Source organism: Betta splendens, chromosome 6, assembly GCF_900634795.4.
Source record: "Betta splendens chromosome 6, fBetSpl5.4, whole genome shotgun sequence".
Lineage (NCBI taxonomy): Eukaryota > Metazoa > Chordata > Actinopteri > Anabantiformes > Osphronemidae > Betta > Betta splendens.
This window is the reverse complement of record NC_040886.2, coordinates 10,131,752-10,158,959: the sequence shown is the minus strand read 5'-3', so window position 1 is coordinate 10,158,959 and position 27,208 is coordinate 10,131,752. Positions and strand designations below refer to the sequence as shown.

The 27,208-nt window shown below is 43.5% G+C and overlaps 5 protein-coding genes and 1 long non-coding RNA gene across 38 annotated transcripts in view; 3 read left to right on the top strand and 3 right to left on the bottom strand.

The window, feature by feature from the left end:
- frmd4a (FERM domain containing 4A) overlaps positions 1–6,497 on the top strand; it is a 76,449-nt gene extending 69,952 nt beyond the window's left edge. For 10 of the 13 annotated variants that reach the window (XM_029153821.3, XM_029153823.3, XM_029153820.3 and 7 more), the window contains 8 exons: positions 195–426; positions 517–573; positions 684–921; positions 1,051–1,209; positions 1,304–1,633; positions 1,720–2,294; positions 2,396–2,498; positions 3,581–6,497. In XM_029153821.3, coding sequence (XP_029009654.1) covers positions 195–426; positions 517–573; positions 684–921; positions 1,051–1,209; positions 1,304–1,633; positions 1,720–2,294; positions 2,396–2,498; positions 3,581–3,683 — 1,797 coding nt within the window. In that variant the 3' untranslated portion in view covers positions 3,684–6,497. Of the gene's footprint in view, positions 1–194; positions 427–516; positions 574–683; positions 922–1,050; positions 1,210–1,303; positions 1,634–1,719; positions 2,295–2,395; positions 2,499–3,090; positions 3,151–3,580 lie in introns of all 13 variants that reach the window. The other 3 variants (XM_029153825.3, XM_029153817.3, XM_029153816.3) reach the window with 2 other exon arrangements.
- Positions 6,498–7,668: 1,171 nt separating this feature from the next.
- On the bottom strand, positions 7,669–13,745 carry si:dkey-30c15.13 (uncharacterized protein LOC558731 homolog). Its single transcript, XM_029153922.3, has 8 exons — positions 13,611–13,745; positions 9,147–9,324; positions 8,887–9,048; positions 8,681–8,791; positions 8,540–8,596; positions 8,346–8,456; positions 8,020–8,166; positions 7,669–7,801 (listed from the first exon to the last, which is right to left on the bottom strand). The coding sequence occupies exons 3-8, from the start codon at positions 9,046–9,048 to the stop codon at positions 7,745–7,747; spliced, it is 645 nt and encodes a 214-aa protein (XP_029009755.1). The 5' UTR covers positions 9,147–9,324; positions 13,611–13,745; the 3' UTR covers positions 7,669–7,744.
- Positions 9,714–13,086, bottom strand: pdp2 (putative pyruvate dehydrogenase phosphatase isoenzyme 2). The gene is made up of 9 exons (XM_055509732.1): positions 13,037–13,086; positions 12,485–12,613; positions 12,164–12,376; positions 11,878–11,997; positions 11,497–11,786; positions 11,298–11,403; positions 10,986–11,222; positions 10,600–10,899; positions 9,714–10,507 (listed from the first exon to the last, which is right to left on the bottom strand). Exons 2-9 carry the CDS (start codon positions 12,560–12,562, stop codon positions 10,232–10,234), a joined length of 1,620 nt encoding a protein of 539 aa, XP_055365707.1. The 5' UTR covers positions 12,563–12,613; positions 13,037–13,086; the 3' UTR covers positions 9,714–10,231.
- terb1 (telomere repeat binding bouquet formation protein 1) lies at positions 13,121–20,620 on the top strand. 20 transcript variants are annotated; one of them, XM_055509718.1, is made up of 21 exons: positions 13,121–13,235; positions 13,344–13,583; positions 13,664–13,774; positions 13,918–14,049; positions 14,274–14,405; positions 14,567–14,627; positions 14,883–15,001; positions 15,157–15,285; positions 15,413–15,565; positions 15,667–15,798; positions 15,979–16,104; positions 16,463–16,602; positions 16,687–17,045; positions 17,127–17,194; positions 17,288–17,344; positions 17,520–17,756; positions 18,031–18,111; positions 18,258–18,320; positions 18,422–18,479; positions 19,489–19,556; positions 19,865–20,620. In XM_055509718.1, the coding sequence occupies exons 2-20, from the start codon at positions 13,562–13,564 to the stop codon at positions 19,505–19,507; spliced, it is 2,199 nt and encodes a 732-aa protein (XP_055365693.1). In that variant the 5' UTR covers positions 13,121–13,235; positions 13,344–13,561; the 3' UTR covers positions 19,508–19,556; positions 19,865–20,620. The 20 variants fall into 20 exon arrangements, 16 of the variants coding, with proteins under 16 accessions (XP_055365693.1, XP_040927161.1, XP_055365697.1 ...); XR_008694951.1 differs by having other exon boundaries at positions 13,152–13,583; positions 18,422–18,463; XM_041071227.1 differs by having other exon boundaries at positions 13,152–13,583; positions 16,687–16,775.
- Positions 20,621–21,659: 1,039 nt separating this feature from the next.
- On the bottom strand, positions 21,660–25,472 carry LOC114857440 (protein TsetseEP-like). 2 transcript variants are annotated; one of them, XR_003786228.3, is made up of 4 exons: positions 25,332–25,472; positions 25,141–25,243; positions 23,769–24,934; positions 21,660–23,112 (listed from the first exon to the last, which is right to left on the bottom strand). XR_003786228.3 is itself a non-coding variant. In XM_029153921.3 (2 exons), exon 2 carries the CDS (start codon positions 23,103–23,105, stop codon positions 22,272–22,274), a length of 834 nt encoding a protein of 277 aa, XP_029009754.1. In that variant the 5' UTR covers positions 23,106–23,112; positions 23,252–23,695; the 3' UTR covers positions 21,660–22,271. The 2 variants fall into 2 exon arrangements, 1 of the variants encoding a protein (XP_029009754.1); XM_029153921.3 differs by lacking the exons at positions 23,769–24,934; positions 25,141–25,243; positions 25,332–25,472 and adding an exon at positions 23,252–23,695.
- LOC129604237 (uncharacterized) lies at positions 25,127–25,633 on the top strand. Its single transcript, XR_008694955.1, has 2 exons — positions 25,127–25,266; positions 25,364–25,633. It is a non-coding gene; the product is annotated as an uncharacterized LOC129604237 (long non-coding RNA).
- The last annotated feature ends 1,575 nt before the right edge of the window (positions 25,634–27,208 follow it).

Genomic DNA, 27,208 nt, shown 5'->3' with positions numbered 1-27,208 from the left:
TACTTGGTTCACATAATAGTCTCCGCTCCACAGAGGAGAAGGCGGAGACGACGGATTGATGTACATGTGTTGTTATTGGGGGACAGAGCGTCTCGCTTGAGAATATACAGCGGTCGCGTTGCTCTCGGACGTCCGATGCTGAAAGTGCGACTGTGACGTGGAGTCGGCGCTCACGTTCGCTCGTGTTGCCCCAGGAGGAGGAGCTGGAGCGGCTGGAGCGGGAGTTCGCCATCCAGTCGCAGATCACGGAGGCGGCCAGGCGCCTCGCCACCGATCCGCACGTGAGCAGCAAGAAGCTGAAGAAGCAGAGGAAGACTTCGTATCTGAACGCGCTGAAGAAGCTCCAGGAGATCGAGAACTCCATCAACGAGTACCGGGTTCGCTCCGGGAAGAAACCCACGCAGAGGGCGTCGCTCATCATAGAAGGTATCGGCTTTGTTCAGTGTCACACAAGTACCCACCGCATCATGAGAGTAACACAATCCAACATTCCACTCTGTTTCCCATTTCTTACAGAAGCCAATATCGGTTCTGAAGACAGCTCATTGTCGGACGCACTGGTCTTAGATGATGGTGAGTCTCAAACTCCAGCATATTAGTAGAACTCACACCATACTGTCGGTTGTGATGATGAGGGTGAAATTAAAAGTACTTTCCTCCATTTTCACTGCTGTCTGGTTCAGACGACCCTCAGGTTACGGGTACTCCGACGTTCTCTCCAGTGGCATCGCCTCATAAGGGCCTCCCCCCGCGGCCGCCATCCCACAGCCGGCCGCCTCCCCCTCAGTCGCTGGACGGCCTGCGGCACTTACACTACACGCGCTCTGACTACGACAAATCACCCATCAAACCCAAGATGTGGAGCGAGTCGTCCCTGGACGAGCCCTACGAAAAGGTCAAGAAACGCTCCTCGCACTCCAGGTATGAGGGACCTTTTTAACCCACGAGCCCGTTAGCCACCTGCTAAACAAAGTTAGCTGTAGCGCATGAGTGCAAATCCACATTAAGAGTAAGCGGAACCCTAATAGTGCTCTTTGCACCTCTGTCAAGTCACAGGCGTTTCCCAAGTTCTGGTAGCGCAGAAGCAGGGGGTAGTAATTCTCTGCAGAGCAGCCCCATCAGGAGCCTCCCTCACTGGAACTCTCAGTCCAGCATGCCGTCAACGCCGGACCTGAGAACCAGGACGCCGCATTATGTACATTCCACTAGGTCAGTGGTCAAACCTCTAAGTGATTTCATTTCTATCATTATGCACTTTATTATAAATGAGCAGCTACATCACTTCTCATCCTTTTCCTCTTAGGTCAGTGGACATCAGTCCCACACGTCTGCACAGTCTCGCTCAGCACTTTAGGAACCGCAGCTCCAGCCTTGAGTCCCAGGGCAAACTGTTGTCCGACCCCGACGCACACCCGCACACCCTGGCGACGCTGGGCAGCCCCGACTTCTTCCTCGGCCCCGGGCGCAGCTCCAACGGCTCTGACCCACTGGACGACTGTTCATCCTGCACCAGCCAAAGCAGCTCAGAGCACTACTACCCCTCCGGGGGGCCCCCTGGCAGCAACCCCAACTACTCTACTCTGGGAGAAGACTCGCCCTCCAAAGCGAGGCAGAGACAGAGGCAAAGGCACAGGTGAGTGTAATGAGAAGCAGGAAATGAGGGTTTTAGCTAATACAATGTCTGAAATTCATTGTATTGGTTTGTGTGTTTCTCTGCAGGTCTGCAGGTCACCTGGGGTCCTCTAACTCTGGCTCCATGCCAAACCTGGCAGCTAAGAACGGATCTGGTGGAGGCTCCGGCGGGGGTGGGACGGGGGGAGGACACCATGGAGTCTACCTCCACAGCCAGAGCCAGCCCTCGTCCCAGTACCGCATCAAGGAGTACCCGCTGTACGTGGAGGGCAGCCCCAACCCCGTGGTGGTGCGCAGCCTGGAGAGCGATCAGGAGGGCCACTACAGCGTGAAGGCCCAGTTCAAGACCTCCAGCTCCTACACGGCCGGGGGTCTGTACAAGGAGGCCTGGGGGGGGGAGGAGGGGGGCGAGGGGGGCGGCAGGCTCACGCCGTCGCGCTCCCAAATTGTTCGGACTCCATCGTTGGGACGGGAGGGTGGCGGAGGGGGGAGGGCGGCGGTTTCTGAAGAGCTGCGGTGCTGGTACCAGAGGTCCTCGGGGAGCCTGAAGGAGCGGAGTCACTCGCATTCAGGGTCCACATCCTCCGAGACGGGCTCACAGCAAGGCACTCTGGGACACGGCCGTGGGAGTAGAGTGGGGACACTCGCCAAGGGCTCACCAGGTCAGTATAAGAGAACCAATGATCCGTTGAGACCCACTTTCCACTATTGCTATTGTTTAGTGTGTCTCATTCTGACCATGTGTGTTTTTTTTTCCCAATAGCTGCGTCCCCTCACAGCCAGAGGAGCATGACGCCCTCGAGTGAACATGCAGCCACACCCACACCGCCCTGTAGTCCACAGCACATCCTCAACTGGCAGAGCGGGTAAGCTTCACACACACGCACACACACACACACACACACACACGCACACACACACACACGCACACACACACACACACACACACACACACACACACACACACACACACAAAGCAGCTGAACTGGTGATAAGCTTCACACACACGCACACACACACACACACACACACACACACACACACACACACACACACACACACACACACACACACACACACACAAAGCAGCTGAACCGGTGATAAGCTTCACTTTGACCCTCAACTTTCCGGCCATCCTCATTCACGTCTCACTCTAACACGCTCTCAGGCTTCGACTGCTGCGTCTGTGTGGGATGTGTCACTAATCAGCGAGGCTGACTTTAATGTGATTTTGGGGTAGAGACCTATTTATCTCACTCTGACTTCTGCTTCACTGCCGTTTGACTGGTGTTTCTTACTCCACTGTTTCCCGTTTTTCATGGCACCTCGCTCTGACTTCTGGTTGCCTTTGTCCTATGGAACAATTTTCTGTTACCTAATATTGTCATTTCTTTCCTGTCCCTTTCTGTCTGTACTAACCCTCCTTTCCTTGTGTGTGTGTCCTCTCTCCTGGTTTAGAGGCACAGCAGACAGCTCTCCTACTGAGGACGTCTGTCAGCCAAGCTCTGATGCATAGAGGTACTGTCTGTGGTCTTGGCCTCCCCATAGTTTAAACCTAGAGTCTACTGTTGGGATGATGCAGCAGCAGCATAAGCAGATTTCTCAAGAAAATAAATGAAAATTTGTGCAACATGCAACATGAGTCATTAATACCATCAGCTGGGGGGGGGGCTGACAGTCATTTCCTGGTGTTTAATGGTGGAGGTATGTGTGTCATGTGCTCCTTCTCTGGTCACATCTGTATCTGATCTCTGCATGTGCTCTGCTCTGTGTTCTCACACCAACACTGCAGATCATTCCCTAAAGCATTTACTAATAGAGACACAAAACCATGTGCCACGTGTGCCGCGACTGAGAACAGTCCTTCGGGTGTATTGGTGTTTCGTGTGCCTTTTCCGTTTTGAGGTGAGAGCTGTTCTGACGTCGGCAACGATGCTTCTCTCCGCAGGTCGTTCAGTGAGAGCTGTTTTCTCAGCAGCCCGCTGTGTTCGGAGCTGGCAGATGTGCAGTGGTATGGACACGACAAGGCCAAACCTGGAACCCTGGTCTGAGACCTTCCTATAGGGGCCCAGCGATCTCCCATCGCCCTCTCCTACTGCCTGTCCACTGTTACTCACTACTACCCATTGACAACCAACAACCTCAACCTTAAAGCCCTACGAAAACCCTGCCCTGACTGGTGTGGTGGACTGGACACAAGACCCCCCCCCCCTCCCAAAGTCCTGCCCTCCATCCATCACACCACCTGGTTTATTACACCCCCTCTATCACAGCTCGACCAGACAGGGACACGCTCGCTAGGCTCTGATAAAGGCTGGTTTCACAGGACAGACTGGGAAGTGCCACGTCAGCTGTTGAACTGTTGCCATACAGCACCACAGCACCCTTCTTTATACACCCTCGCAAGCAACAGGGCATGGAGCGGTGGGAGGAAAGAGCACAGAGAAGAAAATCACTGAGACAACCCCAACTCAACAAAACCAACATCAGCATCAGTTGCGTACAGTCATTTTTTTGGTTCCCTATACTTTAGTGCCGGCCCAGTCAGAGGATATTTGCTGGATTTGAGCCACCGGTTTAAAAACACATTTAAAGGCCCAGATGAACTGTGACAGATTTTAATATTCCTTTCAGTATTGTTATATTTTTCCTCATTTGTCCCTATGTATTTAAAAAATGAGAAGGCACAGACCTTGAAAAAAAATCTGGAGTTCTCCTCAATTTAACCCACAACCAAAGACTGCTACCATATCAGCTGGCCATGCTGTTCCAGGGTCCCTGAGCTGGTGGTGAGGTGAAGTCACGGTGACAATATCCAGATTGTGTCTGGGGCCCTATGGGGTATTGATGGGGACTATAGCAATAACAAGCGTAGAACAAGTAAAGGAACTGGCTTGAGTCTCCAGAGCGCGTTGAAGCTGGCGTTACGCCGTGTTTATGCTTGAAGAGACAGTGAATCAGGGCATCGTAGGCGGTGAGGTGCAGTGGTTAGTGGATTTGCCATCGGTGTGTATTCATTACAGTGACGTCACCCTTTTTATGCTGTTGGTCGTCATAGGATTCCCTCTGCCCATGACCTTTTGCTGGGCCCTCTGGTGCATTGTGGGCGGCGCTTGAGTTGGGATTTGGTTTGGGCCATTTGTCGATGTGGCAGTCGCAACACGACAGAGAAAAGATGACCAGCTGACATTTGCTAGCTTTACTCATAGTTGGATAGCGAGGCTCTTCTGATCCTTTGGTCTTACTGATATATCCACTCAGTGTTTCTCTGCTTTTTATCTTTCAGCCCATAGCGTCATGATAGCAGCATCCTGACTGAAGAGTGGCTGACAGTCCCAGCACTTCACTGGCACACATGAGCGAGGTGTTAGTGCCAAGCATTAGTTAGTGCTTTCCATATGTGCTGTGAATGAGCACTGAAGCAGCCCACACCCCCACAGTCTAATCACTTATTCACCAAGCCGGACAGAGTAGCCAGAGGACACACAATTAGTCGCAAAGTTGTGAAATTACCCAACATTTTGGTTTCAAAGCACAATATTAACAACATTATTTAGATTTGTTTTAGTTCCACCATCAGTATTTTAATGTGTTGTTTTAAATTTCAAAAAAATCAATTAGAAAATCTAAAACCAAGGACAAGGTGTTGAATTAGTGTTTCTTCCCATCATATGGACATTTCCATATGATGAATTTCGAGACAAACAGCCATGATCAGAAATTAGACAAACAAATCAAATCAAATCTCTTCTCTCTCATTTGTTTCGCCTTCGCCTAATAATCAGATTCCTAGAACACGGTTAGAAAAGCACACCTGTGTCTGCGAGACAGAAGTAGCGCTTCGCTTGTTTTACTGCACGTGAAACACCACAAATCTTTATCTAGAGAACAGTGCTTACAACTGTAGCACAAAGCATTGATGACTCCTGCTTCAAGGAATGGGAGGAATGGTGCATATCTGTCCCTGTTAGTGGTGCGTTTCATTAAGCACTCTTGTTGTTAACACTCCATTCTCCCAACCAGCACTTCCTCACTACCATCCACTAGGAATTGATTACTCAAATGCACAACTTCATGCATGTTCTACAGATCCAGTGACAAATATAGACCTTGAAGACATCCAGCATCAGATTTCTACCCACCAACATTAGCATGTTTTGCTCCATAGTGTTGCGCTGCCCCCATGAAGTTTTGAACTTGTGGTGATCTGACCTCTAAGCCTGATGTGATGAAGTGTGGTGTCCCCTCCCTCTGAAGCTTCAAGTCTGTGCTCCATAGAAACGTTTGAGGTTTTTGTGATACTCCGAGAGAAACAAACTAATTCTTTATCAGTCTTTTCCTGTAAGTACGGAGGGGCTGTAAGGTTTTTTCACAATTATTGTTTTGAAAATGTTCCATTTTATATGAAGCAGTATTGTTTTGTTTTGTTTTGTTTTTTTTTTTGTTCTGACATTGTAATAACCCTTCCAGGTGCTACAAAATGACCAGTTACTGCTTTGTCACGTAGGATCTAGACATCTCTTCATTGTTATCAATAGATTCAATACCAGATGTGCAAAATGAAGCTTATTTTAATGGACAGTTTGATAGTAGAACACTTCCCCTACCAGACAATAGAGCATGTAACTTGATTTTATCACTTCTGTTCAACTGTAACAATACATTAAAGGTGTTGTAGAAAAATGTGGAATTGATTAAAAAACATGAATTCCACAGTTAATTTATTCTTTTTTTCTATTAAAAATTTGTATAGTAACTTTACATTTTTCAAAACTGTGTTGTTGGAAATTGATGACGAATTTTCAAGATGAGACATCATGGGGGTTCTTGAGAGTAAGAAAAATAAATTATTGATGATGAATGTTCTCAAGATTACGTGTCTTCTTTTCCTCTTTTAAACCATGAAGTTATTTGATGACTCACTTCCAGGTGTCTCGTATCAAATCCCTGCAGACCATTCAGCCCAGGGTTCAGCGTAACAGCGATATTTATCAAAGGGAATCCCCGCGTGCAATCACCACTTCCGCTGCACACACTCACTCGCTTGTCATCACATCCAGGCCTCAGTCACTTCCCTTTCACAATGTTGCTCCCACAGGGAACGAGAGAGGAGGAAGATGCCCTCAAAGATAAGACTCAATGAAACAAAAAGAATGCGTCAAGGTGTGTGTGACATGTGTGACCAATAAACTCATACCAAAGTGTGTACTGGTAGAAAACAGACAGACAGACAGACACACACACACACACACACACACACACACACACACACACACACACACACACACACACACACACACACACACTCACACACATAGCACTGACCACATAAAACATAGCTCCTATGTTTCCTCTCTTTCTGTGTCCGTTTCCTAATGAATCCCATGTTATTCTTTGTACTCTGTGTGTTCCCATAGCAGCTCTCCCAACCAGGCAACAGCTGGAAGCTGTTAGCCAGACATGCCGTGAGAAACTAGCTGCTCTCTGATTTGTGTGAGTGTGTGTTGCTATGCTATGAGAGAGGTATATAACCTTGTTTTATCCTTAACAAAACGCTCCAACGTTAAATTAAAAAACCTCCGCACACCCTTCACAAGGCCTCAGCCCTGCTGTGTGCTGTGGACATCAATTAGAGGGAACAACTGAGCTGTAGATAAAGATAAAGACACACATCCTTTAATGGGCAGTTCAAACACGTTTACATTTGCATCAATCACTAACATTACTAAGAAAGACTAGAATTATTTTAACTTTTTTGAACAGGAATATTTATGCGCACTCACTAAACGCGAATCGCAGTATTTATTAGTCATTCATTGGCAATTTAATCCTCTGCTTCACCAGCCTGAGGATGTTAATCTGTGTCAGACTCAAAACCTCGAACATTGCTGCCCTCTAGTGTTCACCATAAAGTAGCATCTAAGAAAATTAGGATGTTGCCTCCTGATTCAATCATTTTAATAATGTCCAACCCGCTACATAAATAAAATAACACATACAGTGTGTATATATATATATATATATATATATATATATATATATATATATATATATATATTACCTTCGTAGTTTTTACTACGTTTACTTATATAAAAACACAAACAAAGAGATTTTATGACATTGAATGTTCCACTTCTTCGAGTAGAGGTCCAGTGGCTTCATCTGGATCCTGCTCCCAAAAAAAAACAAACTGTCAGACCACGGTTTTATACTGTTCAGCAGAATGAATATTTTGTTCTATATATTATATATTTTCTACTGTAGAATTTACTGATTTTCTACTGGTAGTTTCTTTCTGACCAGTGGAAATTGCACAGGTATCCAAGTCAATGAGGTATAAACCATGATCATATGCCTGAGCTATTCTGCAGATTCCATTACATTTACCTGTGAGATGCGGCTGTAGGCCTGAATGTGTGGAGCGCTGTAGCGACGCAGGCCCCTCCACGACAGGAAAAGTATGTATACTGATGCCAGAATACACAGTACAGTAAATGCTATTGAGCCCCCCTTCGCAATATATGATCCAACACGCTGTGGGAAAGAAGGCAGGAAAAACAGAGCGGGAGGAATGCTCACATGTTTTTAACATTCACATTTGAAATGGTTTTGACATCTATCTTAAACAAAACCCAAATAAGAAAATCTTCACAGGATTTCCATGTTATAAACAAAGTGTGTGGTAAGAAGTATTTCTGCTAGAACAGCAGTACCTGCTGGTTTGTGTTGATTGCCACGGGCTGTGTATTTTTGAGGCTATTGGCCAGGACAGCAGAAATTCCAAACAATAGACTAAAAAGGTTCAGGCCCATCAGGGTGATGATCTATTTGTTGCAAATACAAAAGTAATTGAGTTTTCCATACCATAAGCTGAAATGCATAAATATATTATTCACTGAGCCATGACCTTTAATTTATTAGCTTTCCTCTGAACCTCCACCACCAGACAGCCGGCGGCCAAAAACTGAAACACAAATGTCTATTTATTCTATATCTGATTAAAGCATCTGCAAAGTTGGATGTATATCAATGGAAGCAGTGGACTCACGAATAGGCTTGACCACACTGGTGTTGTCATGGAGACAGAGCAGTTATAACTCACACAGGCGTGGATGAATGTGGTTAATATACAAGCTAAGGCACTGACGATCTGAAGCATCTGAGGGGAAACACGCAAATTAGGCATTCAGACAGATTATAACCTATTCATATACGATTAGCTGTGCTGTGGACCTTAGGAATCGACCGTCTCACCCCAGTGACTGAAAGTCTGGTGTTGACAACCGTCCCAAACCAACGATGTATCCTAACATTGCTTAACCCGCCCTGATCAGTAACCTGAGTCAAGCGAGCTGATGAAGGAGTCTCTTGAAAGAACACATGGTACAGCCCCTCCTGGAACATGTTCTCTGTCATCTGTGGAAGAAATAATGTAGCTTGTAGGAGAATAAAATGGATATGGACCAAGTAATGGTCCACAAAATCAATTTTACACTTGATATGTGACCACTTACCTTCCTGATACGTTTTAAAGCTTTCACTTCAACTAATCCTCAAATTATCCACAGCCCTGCATATTAGGAGTTTTAACAAGTGTTAAAACAAGTGTGGCATTTAACAATAATTCTACTTCCTCACTGTTGCTGTTGTTCCTTGGCGCAGTACAACGTATCCAGGGGGTCAGAGTTCACTCTAGTTGGATGACAGAGAATGGTTAAAGTCCCACTAGGAAGTGATTCAGAAAGATCATTGGTTGAGACTAAAGAGCTTATTGGCTAAGGTTTAAGGAAATAATCTTTTTTTTATGTTTTTAAAGCAAGTTGAGATTACATTTAGATATTAATATTCATCCAATACTGAATCTTAACTCTTACATCTAGAAGGAACAACACTTGTTTGTGTATTAACACAAACCATGTTTGCAAATCAAAGCTGTTACTGTATTTCTTAGTGTGAAACTAAATCACACAAAAATATACAGTCAACTAAAACTAATTAAAACCTATAAAAGATAAGAAATTGGCAATGACAACCAAGTATCAAAATATCAACAACCGTATGGAAACACTCATACAAGTAGATGATGATTTTGCAATGTGTGTTTATTTTATTACTTCTGATTACTTCCCTAGAATCATTCATTAAAACACAAACACTTCTTAAACAAACGTCCATTACAAAAGATGTCAGACAATAAAGTCAATGACAAAAAAATAAAAGCAAATTAAAGGTGCTCTTTACAGTTTAGAAATGGGATACGGATGGGATACAGATGAAACAGTCACAGATTGTCTAAAAAGAACAAGAATAACAAAAACAAAAGTGCAAACTAGTGATGTCTCTTATTCTTTTCTTTTAACTAGATTTCCTCCAAGCAACTGCTGAAATCCAGCTCAAATATTTATAACAGCTACATCATAGACTGAAGGACTAAAATCCTTCTAAAAAAAATTCAAATACCCTCAAAATCAGTGTGACTATGTTTATACAACAATTATGCTTTCACAAAATGCATTCACCAAAGAGAACTTACTTTTTCTGTCTAAAATCATTGGAATTTTAAAAAGCTGGCTTAAACAGATGTGAATGTTTAAAGGTTTTAGCTGTGAGGAGCCCTGGCCAGGTCAGAGTTCAGATACACAACAGTAGCTGTGATATCGTCTCTGTACATCCGAGCCAGGTCCTCTGGGAGAGCGAGCATAGAGGCCAGTCTCTCCTGGCAGAGTTCTCCATACTCCCCTGTGCCAAGACCATGTCTGATGAGGTGTGTGGCAGCGTTGGAGTCTAGGGCAGGGGAGGCACGGGCCCGCCGTTTCAACAGGAGTTCATGGATCTGACCCAATTTCAGCCGCCGTTCAGACAGAGAAAGTGGAGCCTGGTCAGAAACCATTTTTAAAATGATTAGTTTATAGAAGTTATGTGCCGTGAATCTGAAGAAAAGCAGTAGATGTGAGCCCAAACACAAACCTGTAGATGAATCCCACTAAGGTGCTCTCCAACGAGTCGTACAGCTTCTTCACTACCTAGTTCATCCCACAGCCCGTCTGTGCCAAGAATCAGAAAACGGTCCTGAGGCCTTAGCTTGTGATATGTTATCTCAGGGTTGGCATCCAGGTAGGGTGGGGTGAGGTAGTTCGGTGGCGTGTACTGGTACAGACTGAGAAAGTCGAGGTCGACTCTAGAATCCAAGTTGCCTAAAATGCTCTGCTGTAGTTCACGGCTCCATTTGAATCTTACATCTCCAAAAGCACGCAGGGGCATCAGAACCTGACAAGACAATGAAAGCATAGAAGCGTTGGTGTATTTTCTAAAAGTGGCTGGACTGTAAATTCATAACTATCAAGACCTCTCACCCCGAGCAGTCTGTCATCTGTGATGATGGTGCCTCTTTCAGAGGGTGGGTGCTGGGCTTTGATTCGCTCAACCTCAGCCTGGTTCTCTGAGTTATGGTCCTGGGACAGAGGTAATGCACTCCATGAGCCGTCCTCCTGCTGCACGCCCAATACCGCTCGGCAATCACCCGCATTTGCCACATGGATCCCTTCTGTGCCAATGTGAGCCACACAGGCAGTGCAACCAGCAAATGCAACCTGGAAGAATGATGGTACATCTCCGGTAAATGTGTGCACCCTTAAATACACTGTACTTGCAAATATTGAAATTACTTGGATGGCTGTGCTTTTCATCAAATCAGAGGAAAGAGGGACTTGAGCCTCCAAGGAGATGTCTGCATCAAGCCGTTTAAAAGCACAAGCCAAAGCATCATGAGGACTGAATGAAATGGGAGACAATGGAATATAAGTAAAGAAAAACCATACATATGTATTTTTAATTATATAAATGTATACTTGCCTACAAAGTTACCTCATGCCTTCATCATGCTCCTCACACTCCAGTAAGTCCTGCCAGAAAACTCGCAGGTGGTCAGTGTAGAGTGAAGCAGACTCACGATTAAAGGTGAAGTCCGAATGGTGTTTGTACCACTGTAAAATGGGAAGCACGGGTCTGCCATGCTCCATGCACTTTTCAAGCTCTTCTATGCTGTGCTTCCTCATCATTGCAACTGCTATGTAGTAAAGCAGACGCTCACCGACTGCCTGGGCACAGGCCCAACCCCCATGGCCATCAAAGACTCCAAAAAGCATTCCCTTTGACTAGAAGAGGCAGAGATATCTGAATTAAACCTAACAACAAGGAGAAATACATGCAAGTGTTCTTTGAAAATAGAGGGGTGAAGATGCACACCTGTAAACAAGTGGCTGCACTGCGACGATCCTCATTCGGTGCGTTAGCAGCCAAGTGATTGCTCTCAAACCTTCTAACAGCACTGAGTCCCCTGCCATCAAACTCAGGCACACTCACAGACTGTAACCAAGATAAGCATACAAAATGACACATGATTATTAAGAAGAACATAAACAGCACTTTCCATTCTAATATTAGTTGTTATTATTACTTTTACTGTTATTTGTTTTGTTTTTACTTAATGTCTCATGATGCGCTGATAAAGTTGAAAGACGTTATGCATCACCTGCTCATTAGACCGCAGAATACTGTTGATCTGGACTGAGCTGAGTTGAAAGTTTAGATCCTGGTGAGTTGAAAGGTTTCTCCCAATCTGAGACCAATTTCCCAGCTCCTCATCTCTGTTGCGTAAATGGTGTGATCTGAAGGCGCTACAGGATGACAGGCGACAACGGTGGGCAAGTAGAGGATGACAAGAGAATGCTACGAGGTGGGAGCACTGAGTAAAAAAAAAAAATAATTAAAATAAGAGTGCAGAATTTTAGCATAGGATGTACCATAAAGCTTTAGTTAGAATATTGTGGATTAGATCTGTCCAGATCCACACCTGGTATGAGGCAGCAGGAAGTGTCAGTGCGTAACTGGAAGCTCTTTGAAAGATGCTGGAGTACACACGTGCAGACATCTCTAAAGCAACACCGATCGTAGGGTGTGTGGAGCGCAATCACCTAAATGTCTAGAATAACAAAAACAGTAATAAGGCTATGATGACGGAATCATAGGCACAGAAGACACGTGACAACAGCAATGTCAACAGGACGTTGACAACAAAGTTACAATAACTAAACGGTGTGTTTGATTTTTTTACATTACCACAGATAAAACATGCTACCCACAAACAAGCAGTATTCATCACTTGCGGTGTTTCACCAGTCTTGCTATCTAGCTATAAAGCAGCAGCAAGCTAACGCATAAACTTATAGCGTAAACCTAAGTTCATTAGCTTGCCAGACGGCTAGGTCCGCTAACTTTTAACGTAGCTATGTTAAGCGTTAACGACATCACACCAGAACCTATACTTACGCAAAAAGGTAAAGACTGCAGCGCATAATAACTACGCTGAATAAACACTCGATTAACAAAGTGCGTACAAACTTACAAACGAATCTCTCAACCAACTCCATACGTAATAGACGTACCTCAGCGTCTGACGTAACCTCACGTAACCATCTCGCGCATTCTTGTAGTTTCGGTGCATGCCTTTTCTTCCGCATTTGAGAAAAGCGGGAAAAAATAAATAGACGATCTTTGTGCCTGGCAAAGAAAACAATATTTTCGACAAAGAGCGAAAATTAACAGTATAGTATATTTATTTCTATATTATACTGAGACATTAGGTGAAATACGATTTTACAATCGATTAACTGGTGTTATTTTATCTCTTTTTATCTCTTCTGTGTGTATAGTGGAGAATTACGCAGCACTTTAACCAGTCTATTAGCTAGCTCACCGGGCTAACGGTTGTACCTCAACGTAGCAACGCTTATTATAGTGCTATATAATGTGCTAATGTTAGCCCTATTTTGTTTGGGCTGGACTGTGGGAAGACTGCAATGGGAAGATTTCTGTAACATTAAGTTGCTGTTCTAAGTTAGATTTTTACGGTGGCCATAGTCAAAGTGACATGGATAAACACAACCGTAATAGTAAGTGTCCTTGCTGCTAAGACTAACCCCGGCTGGTGACATTTCTGCCAACTGTTGAGGTGCTCATTTTTCGCTTTCAGCTGTAAGGACAGATCTCAGTCTGCTGCTTGAATGTCTGAAGTTTCAGATGAAAAGTCCCGATTTACAGAAACAAGCTCTGGTGACTATTCACTCTATCTGTGAAAAGAGAGGTGCGCACCTACTGCATGTTCAGCCACCTACTAGTGACTGTGTGAAATGTATTGTTTAGACACAGCATTCAACTGATTAACACGTTTTTATTCTACAAACAAAACACTGAATTATGTTTTTCTGTTGTACCGACTTATTACAGAGGATAATGTGGAACTTTTGAGAGAAATGGGAGGAGTGCCATTTATATATAATCTCTCTAAGTCCAGTATTGTGCATGCAGATGTTACAGAGACTGCGCTCTTTACTCTTGGAACGCTGGCAGAAGCTAATGGTGAGTATTTAGGTGATAGATGCTGAAGATTAGTCAAGCGCTAGCATGGAATCAAATCCTCTTCAACAGGAGGGGCCTTGGAAATGATCCTTAATAAAATGATAGATTAGGTTTGTTTCATCATATTTTGAAAACATTGCTAGTCTGTATTGGTGCTATGTGACCTTTTCAACTGTAAATTGGAGTTGTACACATTCCAAACTAATCGCCTGTTTTTGCTGTAGTGTATTGCAAGAATTCTCTGTGCAGAAAAGAGACATTTGCAGACCTCGCTGGTTGCTTGATGAGGGAGGACATCCCGCTGACGCAGAAGACAGTGTCTGTGTATTTACTGTCTGTGCTGGTAGCCAACAACAGTAAGTTCAGTTCAGTTCAGTGTTAATGCCATGTACAGTGAGTGGGTAACAAAATGCAGTAGGGAAAAATTATTCTTGGTATAATAATTTTTAAAAGTATGATGATCTTGTTTGCTTTTTATCTTATAGATCTTTGTAGCTCTGTGCCTGTTTTGTTACAGAATCAGGACAAACTTTAGCCCAAATGACTGGCTGCCTGGATATTTTACTGAATCTGTTCAGGTATGTTTTTGTACTTTTTGATCTTATATGACCTGTAGTTTTGCCATGTTCCTTTTTGACTTGGGTCTATAAACCCCAATTTGTCTGTGTTTTGTGTTTTAACTTTAATTACATACATCCCAATATGCTCTTTGTGTCATTATTGTTTACTTTTACTTTACTTGTTATTGCTTCACTTTGTTTTATTTGTTTTTTATCTTGAACATAAATAAAGCCATGCTGTACATTGAGGTTTAATATGGTATATTTCAACAGGACTACCTTCCCCATCTCTAGAGACTCTGCTTTGAGAATAGATAATGCCACTCAAACCCACCAACTATGGACATCTGCATCCAGTGCTCTCTGTGCATGTGTCAACAATCCTCAGAACGGTAACAGCAGCTGTGTATTGTATCTGTCTTGTCTGTTGCGTGTGGCAAATATTAATCATTTTTCCATTTTAACTATTTTGGGATATTGTATTCTGGACTATCAGGAGTGACAACAAAAACAAGCTTTGCTCAGTTGTCTTCCTTTTGTCTTCCAGTGGAGTGCCAACAAATTTGTGTTGCAGCGTTTCCGATAATAAAAAATTGGCTTCAGCAGATTACTATGCCATGCAAAGAGATATTTCAGCCAATATGCTCTTTCATAGCAATGACAGTTGCAAATAACAGTAAGTGTTGGAGGCAGTGTCATTTGGTATGTCATTGTTTTTATGCTCAGTAAAAAAACAACTAAATTGATGTAAACAATTTTAAATAATGAATTGGTTCATGTTAGTCGGCACTTTGTTTTTACAGCCTGTGTTCAGGAAAGTTTTTCAGCCTCAGGGAGTATGGAAGCTCTCAGCTTGGTACTGGTCCGTCAGGTTTCTGCAGCACATAAAAGCTTACTGTCTTGTCAGCTTTCTGTCACTTTATCCAAGACCCTGTCTGCTTGTATTATTGATAACCGTATGTATTCCTGCCATATACAAACACTTTTTATGCAGTTCCAGAGTTCCAGTAAATACCCAAGTTGTTTCCTCTTACCATTGGCAATCAATTCTTTTTAGCTGCTCTGGCTTCAGGTCTGGCTCAGTATGGACTAGTGGCCCATCTCATCTCCTTGCTGTCTAGTCCAAACTTTGACCCTGATGACAGGCTCTCCATTTTACTTACTTTGAGCCACTGCACCGTGGCTACTGGTAAGACTGTAGTGTGTTGTGTTCTCTGTACGCAGTAGTGTATAGCGATGTTAAAGTGTGAATGCATTCCAGCTCTTGTTTTAAACATTTCAGACCTTTGTCTAATGCTCCAGGCTTCCCTGCGTGGGGAGCTATCATTGATGCTGTCCTACTATTGTGTATATTTCTTTCTTTCTGTAGACGAGCACCAGTCTCAGTTGGTGCAGTGTGGTGGTTTACCCCTTATAATAACTTTCCTCACAGAGGACCCAAGTGATGAGGTCAGGAAGGCTGCAACATTCATATTGCAGACCTGCAAGCAAGCCAGTACGTCAAAACATTGTGGTTTTATCATTAAAGATAGGGATTTCACAACTAGGCTTTCAAGTATGCCCCCAGTTCCTTTTTGTTTTTAATCATCATTGTGCATTGTGTAGACACTAGGAGGGTTGTTATTGTACAGTATGTGCAATTAAAGCCCTGCAATTAAAAACACATTAACAGTAGTTTATCTAAGCACATATTAGACTGTCATAAACATATTGAAAAGCCGACATTTCAGCTCTGATGGAATGTTACACTCTGATTAATTTAGTACATTCTTTCTATTAGATTTTGAGAATGAATAATTTGTTATTGTTGAAAATAGCTCTACCTAATGACCTATTTTTCTTGTCATGTTAAGCTATGTCCCTGGGAGTCCCTGGTCTACTAGCTATGCACGTGGAGTGTGAAAATGAGCCTGTATCAAACATGGAAAGCTTCAGGAGCTCAGCCAGAGAGTTGCTACGTAAAATAGACCTACTAGAAAAGCAACAGATGAAAGTTAAACACGTTTTTACTTATTTGACAGTGTAGTTAGCATGTTTAATATAGTTGTGACTCATGATGTGCGCTTATGCTTGTTAGGAGACTAAGGATGGACAAGAAGAAACAGACCCACCAACAGCTGACTCACAAGGCCAAGCATCCCTGCCTCAAACCATAGGCCTACATTTGTATCCACATAAAGCTGTTCCCTCATGTAGACAAACCAGCATTTTTAACCACGTGAAAACAGGCAGCGACCAAAACACTGCATTTCAAACAAGATGGAAGTTTAAGAAGGAAAAGTCTGGTGAAATGAAGAGCATGAGTTCCAATTTAAATGTTGAGGTTGAAACCAATGCAAGACATGCGAGGTGTTCAACGTGCAGAGGCACTGGAGTCCTCGTATCGTCCCATTCAGGGTCACTAGAGGGAGACAGAGAGCCACTCACGCTAAACGGGTCAGCGTTATTATTCATCAGACAGTCCTAACTCTAACACAATGTTTTCTTCAACAACTACATTTTAATTTTTTTATTTAGTCAGCTGTTTAAACCCTACGAACCTGTGAGGCACAGTGTACCAAAAGAAAGCTATTCTGATAAAGCAGGCAAGATTCACAGCCTTTAAAATATATATATAATATGTTATTTCATTTCTTCCATTTTGTTTATTTTGTCCAGTAAAACGTGTTTATATTTAGAATTACAGGGTCTCGAGATGAGTGAGGCAGAGCAAATGTCTACTAACCGGTGTCTAGGTAGGAGAAAGTCAAGATGCTCCTCAGTTCTTGTGAATACCCTCCATGTTGTTTTATCAAATGGCTTTTCACGTCATGCAGTGCAACCACCTACTGTATAACAGAAACAAAGCTGTTCAATTCATTGATGTATTTTTATGGTACCTAACTAAATTTTCGTCTAACCCCCATCCAGGTTGTGTGTTGCCTTTCGAGAAAGTGACCAGCCGCACTTTTGCATCCATTCAAAGCTCCTGTCGTCACAGTTGTGAGATGCACAAGATTCTTTACAAGGCTACAGAGCGGTTCAGGACTCATCATTGCAGCCTTGTTTTTAGTAGTGTGAATCACAACAACACTTTGAAGCTGACTGATACAACCTCTGACAAAGCTTCTCCAGCAGAGACACAAAGCAGCTATAAAGACCGGAAAGGTAAAGAGGCTTCATCTACTAAATTTATGAAGTCAAGAAATTTTTAAGTTCCTCTTTCAAATCCAATAAGCCACAGTTCAGTTCACTCACACTCACAAGGCCTCGTGCAATATGAAAGATATTGACACATGCCTCGTGTGCAAGTTTTTGTTCTTAACTGGTTTATAGAGGAATCACATTTATTTTCATGTTACTTTCACTTTATTAACATCATAAATAAACACATCCCTCTCTTTAACTACTGCAATGAAACGGCTGTACTGTTTGGTAAAAGAAGTCTGTCTGACGCCCATACATAAAGCAGAAGCAAGAGACAAGAGCTGCATGCTAAAACTGCACTGGAAGAGGTACAAAGGTAGGATTAATGCAGCAGGTGACTTTTTATTTTGCTGACAATAAGGGACAATTACAATAAACATGTAATCCATAAATCAGTTTAAGTGTTGTGGGAATAGAGAGCAAGACATTATTCCACAGGTGTGTCATGTCATTTATCTGTAGGTATCACTTTGACTCCACTGTGCAGAGCTAAAAAGAAGACATTGAACCCATCTAACAAGACAAGTATCTGTTTGACATTATACATAACAACAACATGTCATGTTCTCTTTTCCTTTACATTTGTCATACTGTATTTATTAAACATTCGCCGTCTCTCCTTTCAGGTCCACGGTTGACTCCTCTGAAAAGACGGCATCTTCCTGGAGGTAGCATCAGATATGGGTATTTACAGTAGATTAAGTGTGTGTGAATGTTATGATTGTGGGCCTGTGGTGGGAGCTGTCCTTTGCTGTGTATTCTTGGCAGCACACAAACCAAAAAGCAGAAGGAATGTTGAACTGAAGCCAGTGTTCTCACAGTGCAGGCAAAAGCTGGTTGAGAGCTGCACAGCTGTATTAAGCCTTTTCACAGTCTAAACTCTGTACAACACACACACACACACACACACACACACACACACACACACACACACACACACACACACACACACACACACACACACACCATGTGTGCATGAGAGACAGAGACACAAAGAAGTGTGTCCTGATCGTTACACCTTGTGCTTGTGATGTTGTAGTCAAATGTACAGGATCTTAACATGTTCCTTTCCTGTTACAGTTTACAGTGCTGTTAATGATGAATTTATTTATTATATATTATTATTATTTACTTGTCAGATTTAATGTAAATTTTTTGATCAAAATCGTGCAAGTTTAACAAATATGCAAACAAATATATACAGTAATAGTAGTAAGGGGAAACCATTTGTGTATTAGTTAATAGTATTTATGTGTTTGCCTGCCTGTCTTAATCTCGTGGTTTAAATGCTGTATTGTTGTAAGGATGCAGAGCCACTGTTGTGGAGTGTGGTCCTTTTGTCAGTTAGAGATTTAGTGTTTCTTTTACACTAAACCAAACGCATTTTCCAAATCGTACTTAGTTTTTTTTCACAAGCCACATTTTAATTCTCTCTCCATCCAGACACAGTTTTTTCCATTCCTTTCTTTTTTCCATTATTTTTCATCTTTTGTCTTTCATCATTTCCTTCTCATGTATTGTTGGTTGTTTGAGTGCTGTCTTGGCCACAGAGCTTGATGCAATATCATGGTAAGAAGTAAAAAAGTCTCTTGGTGAATTAAGGTACTGTAATTTTGATTAATTGTGTGTATTTATGAATGTTTGAAAAACGTCAAAGTCAAGAAAAAAATTCTTTCTTTTTTTTTAAATACAGAAAGAAGATGAGAGAATAATAGAGGACTTCATGTTGAAATGGAAAGCATCACAGGTCATTGTTCTACTGTAAGAATAATTAGTTTGACAAACATTTATTTAGGAAGTTGAAACAGCAGCATAACCTTAAAACCGTCAAACCTTGAACATCTTGAACAGACTTCAGAATATAGCTTCAGTTCTATAGACTGTAGGTGTGCATGCGTGCGTGCATGCATGTGTTCACACATACACATACATAAAATTGTATACTATACAGTACAATTCTTTGTCAGTAAATATGAATATGTGGTGAAACCACAACATGTGTCCTAAACACTGCTCACCAGTTTATCAATCAAATCAGTCTCTTCTGCCTTTCTCTTTGTTATTCTTAGAGACGGATGAGGAAGGACTTCAGTCATGAGGAGTGTGTTACCTACTAAGAGGCGTGGAGACATTTGGCTTCTCCTGGAACTCCATCTTGTGGTCATACCCTTTCCAATCGGAACGTACCAATGTTGACTTGGCCAAGAAATACAGGCGACTAATGGCAAGGAGGAAATAGTAGGAATAGATGATGTAATTGTTTTTCAAGCTAGTCATTAAAGTAGCTTGCCTTATTTCTCTTATTGGTTTACTTACTTAGTAAGTAAAATAGTTGAGGTAAATACTCACTCATTTTCTACTCATTTTAGTCTCTAGTCTCTTTGATGTGTATTCAAACATGGAGCTAAACTCTGCTTTGAGGAATACACATTCATTTTTCTTTTTTCATTGAAAATGTGTCTGCAGTCATGATTTATTGTGTTCATACCTTAAGCTGCTTCTTCAGCTGAATTAGGTCAGAAGTGATGTTTTTTGGTTAACTTGTTACAGACTTCAGATTCAAAACAGTGACAAGGCTTTTCTGAATCTGGAGTAAGTCAGTTTATCGAAGTATTGTTTAGCTGTTGCACCACCTCCAAGTGAATCACTACAACACACCTCTAACTGTGATGTATGTCTACCACACTTGCACAACGTCTTCATGAGTTTTGGCAATAAAAAAGGCTTGGTCCTAAATTGTTTTGCAATTACAGTACTTGTATTTGCATCACAACTGTTCTTGTGATATTTAACTTCTAGCAAATAAATGTCATTCATTTAGTTTTGTACTTGAGTAGCTTCCTTCACATGTTGTGTCATGAGAGCAAATACCAAACTGTGTTTGCTTTGCTGTTGTGCTCTGGCCATCAGAGGCCACGGAGAGACAGGAAATCAACAGGGAGAGCGGGGACTCTGTCCAGCATGTTTATTGAGCTGAAAGCTTCTGGTATGACAGGAATCACAAATACTGCATATCGTGCAGCTTATCTTTCCTCGAGGTGCATCAAGATGCAGCTCATGGTGCTAACTAACTATGCACACTTTGTCAAAGGCGAGCTTCTCTGAGGTCACCGTCCACAAAGTGCCTCTCCCTCTCCAGAGGGACTCGCCGGCGTGGTGACGCTAAAACCAAGGGGCTTAGCCCATTAGCCGTGCCCTGGGGCAGAGGCCTTTAAAGTTAGATGTGACTGGACAAGATAGAATGTTTAGTGGGAGTTGACATTAATTCAGCTATGGATTAAAGGGTTATGGAGAACACTTGAGAGTCCTCTGATGCAGATGCAGTGTGCTTTTTGTTTCGTTTGAATGATGCAGCTCTTTACTGCACATGTTGGTGACATATTGCGGACATGGTGCCTCATAGCAATTCACATAATAAATATATTAGGATAACAATACAGTGAAGGCGAAAGCGTGGTGGGAGAGACATGTGAGACACAGATTTCTCAGGGACTGAGAAGCAGTCACTGAAGACTTTTGACCCAGGCCCCCTTAAAACCTCCTTCCTCTGGAAAGAATGTGGCCTCGTCTCCCCTCCTCTTCCCTTCTCCCACACTACTGTGAGAAGGCACATCGTCTTTACTACAATATGTGCTGGGTTACGATATGTGCCCATACATGTACTGGTTGTTGTGCGCTGTTGTTAAGCGCAATCTGTAAAGGAGAAACCTCCATTTGCTTTAGGTTTAACTGCTCCTGTTCATTTGTAGCTTTGTAGTTATGTAACCAATGATTTGTTTATCATTGTTTATCTTGATTTGCTTGTTTTTCCATTTTTCCAAGCTTGTAGAGAAAATAACAAAGAAAAAAGCAGGAACAACAGTATAGCATGGAATAATGTGGTTTATTATTACAAGCAAGCTCCTACTTAAAGGAAAGAAAATCCCTTAAAAATACAAAAAGAACTCATCACTCTTGAATGCAGCAAAGTCCAAACATGAGCGTTAGACAACAGTTGAACGATACAACATACTGCTATAGTCGCATGTATGGACTGTCTGTATTACTGTGCTCCATTTACTGAATTCACAATTTCAAAAGCATCAAGGTGGTGCTCAACAGAGAGGTGTTTTTACTCCCCCCCTCTTTAACGTTGCACGATATATTCAAATGCCTGCCTGGTGAATTTGCATAGAGAAAGATCTCTGTTGTCCAACAGCACATTCATAATTCAGCCACATCCCCGCTAGCATTATACAAACACTACCAGCTAAATTTATCAATATATAGTTTTATAGTTTAGTGTGAAAAGCAATAGGACATCAGCTCCCTCTCCGCTGACTCAGAAGGTGTGGGGTGAGGAAAAGGTTGCGTGCCTCCATTCGGCGACTCGAGGAAGAAATGTTCTATCTGTGATTCTATTAGATGTCATGGAAAAGCTTTGGCTTTCATTGTAAAAATCTGTTCACGCCTGCCCTGACTTTGTCTTCAGTGGTTTCACATGAGCTCCGCGGAGCTGCACACGTCTGCGCTGGGAGTTTCGTCAGGCATCTTGACATCACTGGGAATGAGATCAGTGACCAGGTCATTCCCGTGCAGCTCCAAGTTCTTTAGGAGTGCGCTAACACTGTCCTCATTGACATCACCCACAAGCAAATTCTCCCCAGCCTCTTCCAGACACTCTGACATTTCTCCAGGCTTTTCTGGCTCGGGCGTGGAGCTCTCGGCAGCCTGAGCGTCGCCCTGGCATTCCTCGGCCAATGTCACGTCTAAGGGCTTGTCTGCATGGACTGGGCTGTGGATGGGAGCGATAACGGGTTGAAGAGTCACAGCAACACCCAGGTCGACTAATGCGGATGAGGAAATCACCGGCTGAGGCGCAGCCTCTTGGGTAAGCATGTCTGTCTGCTCCAGATCCTCAGCCGGGCCTGGTCCCGGCTCCGAGATGGGCCCGGGGGCGACGTCAGCTTCTACCTGCGGGTTTGGGGTGAGCTCGGGTTCTGGAGCAAGCTGGGCCGCTGCAACAGGCTGTGGTTCCTCAACAGGTCCTGACTTCGGAGCCGGGGTTTCTGTTTCGACGTCGTCGTCTGCGTCGGGCGTTGCGGCGGTGGTTTTGGGCGGTTTCATGTCAGACGTGCACTCTCCAGACGGTAAACACGCCACCTCTGTCACCGGCTCCCCCACAACCACGTCTAGATCCTCTTCCTCAGCGGCCTCCTGGGTGCGTGGGGCCTCGGGCTCCTCCGCTTGCTGAGCGTCTGCCGGATCCTCAGTGGCAGCGGACTCTGCGCTTTTCAGAGTGTCTCGTCTTCTGCTGATCTTGTTTCCCATGTTGAATCTGTACAGATGCGCGAAACAAGAATGAAATGGACTGAAACAATCATTTTCACATCACCACATACATCTCCTGTTTATATTGATATGGTAAATTTAAGCTACTGGTTTCCTCTCGTGCTCAATGAAAAACAACCCATCACCATTCAGTCATATCGCCGCTGACTTGAATTGGTGAACCAGTACATTCCAAGGCGTTTGTTTTAGTGGACGGGCTCCAGCATGTGCCGCACAGTTGGACTTTGAGTGCGTCTCTGCAGCCAAACATAAAAACCAGACGAGTCCGATGAAATCGCTTCCCTTTAACAGTAACGGTCCAACTTAAGAGAAAAGTGCTGTTTATAGTCGCCTGTCGACTTTATGCCCCACGCATTCTACAAGCACGCAGTGATCCGGCCGTTTATCAGCTCTATTATCTGTAACCAAATCTAATCAGAGCCACTTTAACGAAATGACACGACAAATATTAGGACTAAAAGTGCGCGTTGTTATTTTCTGGTATGAGGAAAGCTTCGGTACCAACGACACCCCGCCTCCCTCCCAACAAACTAAACCAAAGTGCACGGAATGTAACTGCGCGTTTTAGGAGACTGTAACGAAGAAGTAACGTCGCCGAGTGGTTAAAAAGACATAATGAATTACACCTGGTGTGGAACCAACCTTCTGGATTCCGGCCTCGCAGTAAAAGCGGACGAATTTGCAGACGATCGCACTTTCGGTCGCTGAAGTCCGCACGTCTGTGACAGCGCAGCAGCAGCAGCCACAGGGCGCACACAGTTCTGCAAAAACGCCGCTGCGCGCCGTCCGTGCGTGCGTGCGGCGCGCGCGCCTGTTGTGCGCGCGGCACCAACACAGGACCACTGCACTTCCTGAAGCACGGCGACGTCCTCGTTTCACAAACGTAAGCAAACAGCGCAGAATTAAAATGCCATTTATCTTGCATTAGGCGTGAACCCTGCGGCTCCGAGGTAACTGAGCACAAGCTCACACGCAAGTTGTGTCTTTATTAGGAAGGAAAGGAGTGGATATGGATGGATCCAAGCCTTTTAGTCACAAATTAACTAAAATGTTACATTTTCACTAAACTGTGACAGAATCTTTGGTTTGAGAAATAATAATGGTGATCAAAACTAATATTCTCTAATATTCTACTCAATCTCACTTAAAAACAGAAATGTGAACAGGTTTGAGCTGCAGCTATGTTGGCTGCAATCTTTACTGGATAAAACAGTAAACACACACACACACACACACACACACACACACACACACATACATCCGTTAAGAATATGCTCTATAATCTTCCTGGGAATAGTAAAGAAATAGTATCTTGTTTGTTCCCGGACACAGCAGCCCAGGTGGTGCCACTCCACATTACATTAAACTGGCATTTTGTTTCTGCCGAAAACAGATAAACTAACTTAAATTACATTTAAAAGAAATACTAATATAGCTTATTATCATGTGAAAAAAATTTCCCGCACAAGTCTCAAAGCTTCATCCTCCTCTTGTGCCTCTGCTTTCATCTGTGGGGCCTCCCTTGTCTGCTCAGCCTCCACCTCGACACCCATCACATCGCTGGGACCCTGTGTAACTACTTCTGGTGCAGGGTTCTTCTGATGCAGTGGGCTCCTCTCCGTGTATGGCAGAGTCTCTACCTCCGTAATGTTCATATCTGTCTCTGAAATGTATGTCGTCTCCAGGTCATCTCCGCAGCACGAGGAATCCTCATCTGAAACGTCTGCTGCGTGCTTTAAGTTGGTTTTTAAAGAGGCAGGTTTCTCCCTCATGGCTCCTGTGTCTCCTGCCTTGTTTCCAACCTGCTCCTATAGAGGACATGGTTGAATGATGTGACACATGAAGTACAGTCTGATTTATTATTGTAAATACACATGAAAAACATGAAAATTTAATGTTGTTATTGTTATTCATATCATTTTCCCCATGATAAAAAAGAAGCTCATTAACCCGTAGAGCAGGTTTTTCAATGCGATTCGTTGGCAATCATATAAACATAAGAGAGCAGCGCCACCTGGTGGTCGGTGGAAACAGCTACATCCTGGCGGGCGCTGCTGGTAAGACACGAAACGGCGGCTTCGACCAATTCTCTCTCGTTCATACAGTAGAAGACGGTCCTGAAACACGCCAGTACACGTGTGTAAGTGAAGCTGGTTTATTCAGAGGATTAAACGATGCGTCCTCTGTTGGTTCCCCGTCACTCACTTCGCAACTTTCCGTTTTCTGCATCTCTTCAGTGGCTCCTTCATCTTTTCCTTCTTCTTCTCCTCCTCCGTTGACATCCACGACGGCAGCGCCCGGCGTCTCTCCATCACGCTGGCCTTACATTAAGTGACCGTGCACAGCTTCCCCGGCACGTTGTAACGCTCTCATGCAGCGTTTAGTGTCTGCGAAACAGAAACAGCACGCTGCGGTCACGTGACTGGTGTGACGCACTTTAGCGCCGCTTAGCGGCCAAATATCTCAATGCAGTGTGACATTCAAAACAATAAAAACTCATGATTGAATGAATGACCTTCATTATTATTTAGCCACGGTACATGGTCTTCATCATGTAATACATTATGGGCTTATTATCATTCCGTTCTGTGAGTACCTAGCTGTTACTTTACACCCATGAACACACAAACACACAGGGCACATTTGTTACAATGAGTCTGCTGCAGTCATGTGTTGTGTAATTAAAACCATGCTGCAAAGGCTCATCATCCACGCTCCCGTCGCTCACTGAGCTGTCACCGTTGGTCAGAGAATTACAGTTTGATGCCTGAAGTGCAGTCCGGGGTTTGGAGCAAAGCGCTGATGTCTTAAACGCAGTGTGTCTTATTCTGACTGGCTGGTTGTGGATAATCCATGGCCCTCGAGTCACATGACACGTTTTTTTTTCTTGCTTTTCCTTCGTTTCCCCTCTCTCTGTTATTTTGTCGCCCGCTCTCCAGCCGTTGGTGAAACAACCTTGTATCAGACTCACACTTTCTGTCACTTTTCACCCAAAGCTGCTTTCTCTCGCTCAGGCCTTTTAATTATGTCTGTAAAGCCCCTTCCTACAAGTGCTTAGGCCTTGATTGCAAAGACCAGCTTTGTATATTTGATTAAATGAAAATGTGTGGAAAAGGGAGTAACAATCTGAAGGCAAAGGCCATATTTACAGCCAGATGTACACACAATGTCATTTTCTGTGATGCTCTGAAGTTCACGGCATTTTAGGAACCAGAAATAATCATAAGGCTTAACTGGAATCAGTTAAGGAACCACATCCTCAAAATCCTCCACCATATTATTGTTAGTTACACTAGATGGTACAGATAAAACACACTTTAAAATCGAATCTGTGTGTGTGTGTGTGTGTGTGTGTGTGTGTGTGTGTGTGTGTGTGTGTGTCTGCCTGCCTGCCTGCCTGCCTGTCTGTCTGTCTGTCTGTCTGTCTGTCTGTCTGTCTGTCTGTCTGTCTGTCTGTCTGTCTGTCTGTCTGTCTGACCCATTGATCTCTCTATCGATCTGTTGATCTGAAGACGCGCTTAAGAAAAAATCTCTGCACATGAAACAATCTTTGAGGAAGTGGCGCTTGACTCATCCACGTCCAGGCTAGCTGCCACATCCACAGATCAGGCCATGCTAAGAAGATTTCTGTTTGCCAGTGGAGTAAAGCTTGTCACTGCTTTACTTGCCTGCTGAGATTGTGGGTCAAACATGGCCAAAATATCTGCTGAACGTCCAGCGCTAACATGACGACTGGGCTGTTGTTTAGCTGCGGTTTGATGCTGATGTCAGACTCACCAAGGCTTCACAAAGAACACTGCATTGTTACCTTTTTATTTAGGATTTAAAAAGCAACTATATCTACTTGGACATAAATTCTACACACTGCAGATCTGGTATATATCTACAGATCATACAAAAATCATGTAAAAGTGACTAAACTGAGCTTAATGGTTGGTTCATATATTTTCTTCCTCTTCCTCAGTGGGGCCTAATTGGTGAGAAGCAGACTAATCTTCTAGTTGTCTTCCTGGGCTTAACCCTGCTCTGAGTAAAGGTCATTACCATTGGCCATCTGTCTCAGAAACGCTCCTTGTGATTGG

What these genes read in the sequence shown, in the direction of transcription:
- si:dkey-30c15.13 (XM_029153922.3), bottom strand. Translation starts at nt 9,048, where the DNA reads ATGACAGAGAACATGTTCCAGGAGGGGCTGTACCATGTGTTCTTTCAA. An exon ending in CCAGACTTTCAGTCACTGGG is followed by an intron (nt 8,792 to 8,886) that starts GTGAGACGGTCG and finishes GTTTCCCCTCAG; the next exon opens with ATGCTTCAGATCGTCAGTGC. An exon ending in GGAAAGCTAATAAATTAAAG is followed by an intron (nt 8,457 to 8,539) that starts GTCATGGCTCAG and finishes TGCAACAAATAG; the next exon opens with ATCATCACCCTGATGGGCCT.
- pdp2 (XM_055509732.1), bottom strand. Translation starts at nt 12,562, where the DNA reads ATGTCTGCACGTGTGTACTCCAGCATCTTTCAAAGAGCTTCCAGTTAC. An exon ending in TGAAAAGCACAGCCATCCAA is followed by an intron (nt 11,223 to 11,297) that starts GTAATTTCAATA and finishes TCATTCTTCCAG; the next exon opens with GTTGCATTTGCTGGTTGCAC. An exon ending in TTAGTGGGATTCATCTACAG is followed by an intron (nt 10,508 to 10,599) that starts GTTTGTGTTTGG and finishes GTTTCTGACCAG; the next exon opens with GCTCCACTTTCTCTGTCTGA.
- terb1 (XM_055509718.1), top strand. Translation starts at nt 13,562, where the DNA reads ATGGATAAACACAACCGTAATA. An exon ending in TGCTTGTATTATTGATAACC is followed by an intron (nt 15,566 to 15,666) that starts GTATGTATTCCT and finishes AATTCTTTTTAG; the next exon opens with CTGCTCTGGCTTCAGGTCTG. An exon ending in TAGAAAAGCAACAGATGAAA is followed by an intron (nt 16,603 to 16,686) that starts GTTAAACACGTT and finishes TATGCTTGTTAG; the next exon opens with GAGACTAAGGATGGACAAGA.
- LOC114857440 (XM_029153921.3), bottom strand. Translation starts at nt 23,105, where the DNA reads ATGGGAAACAAGATCAGCAGAAGACGAGACACTCTGAAAAGCGCAGAG.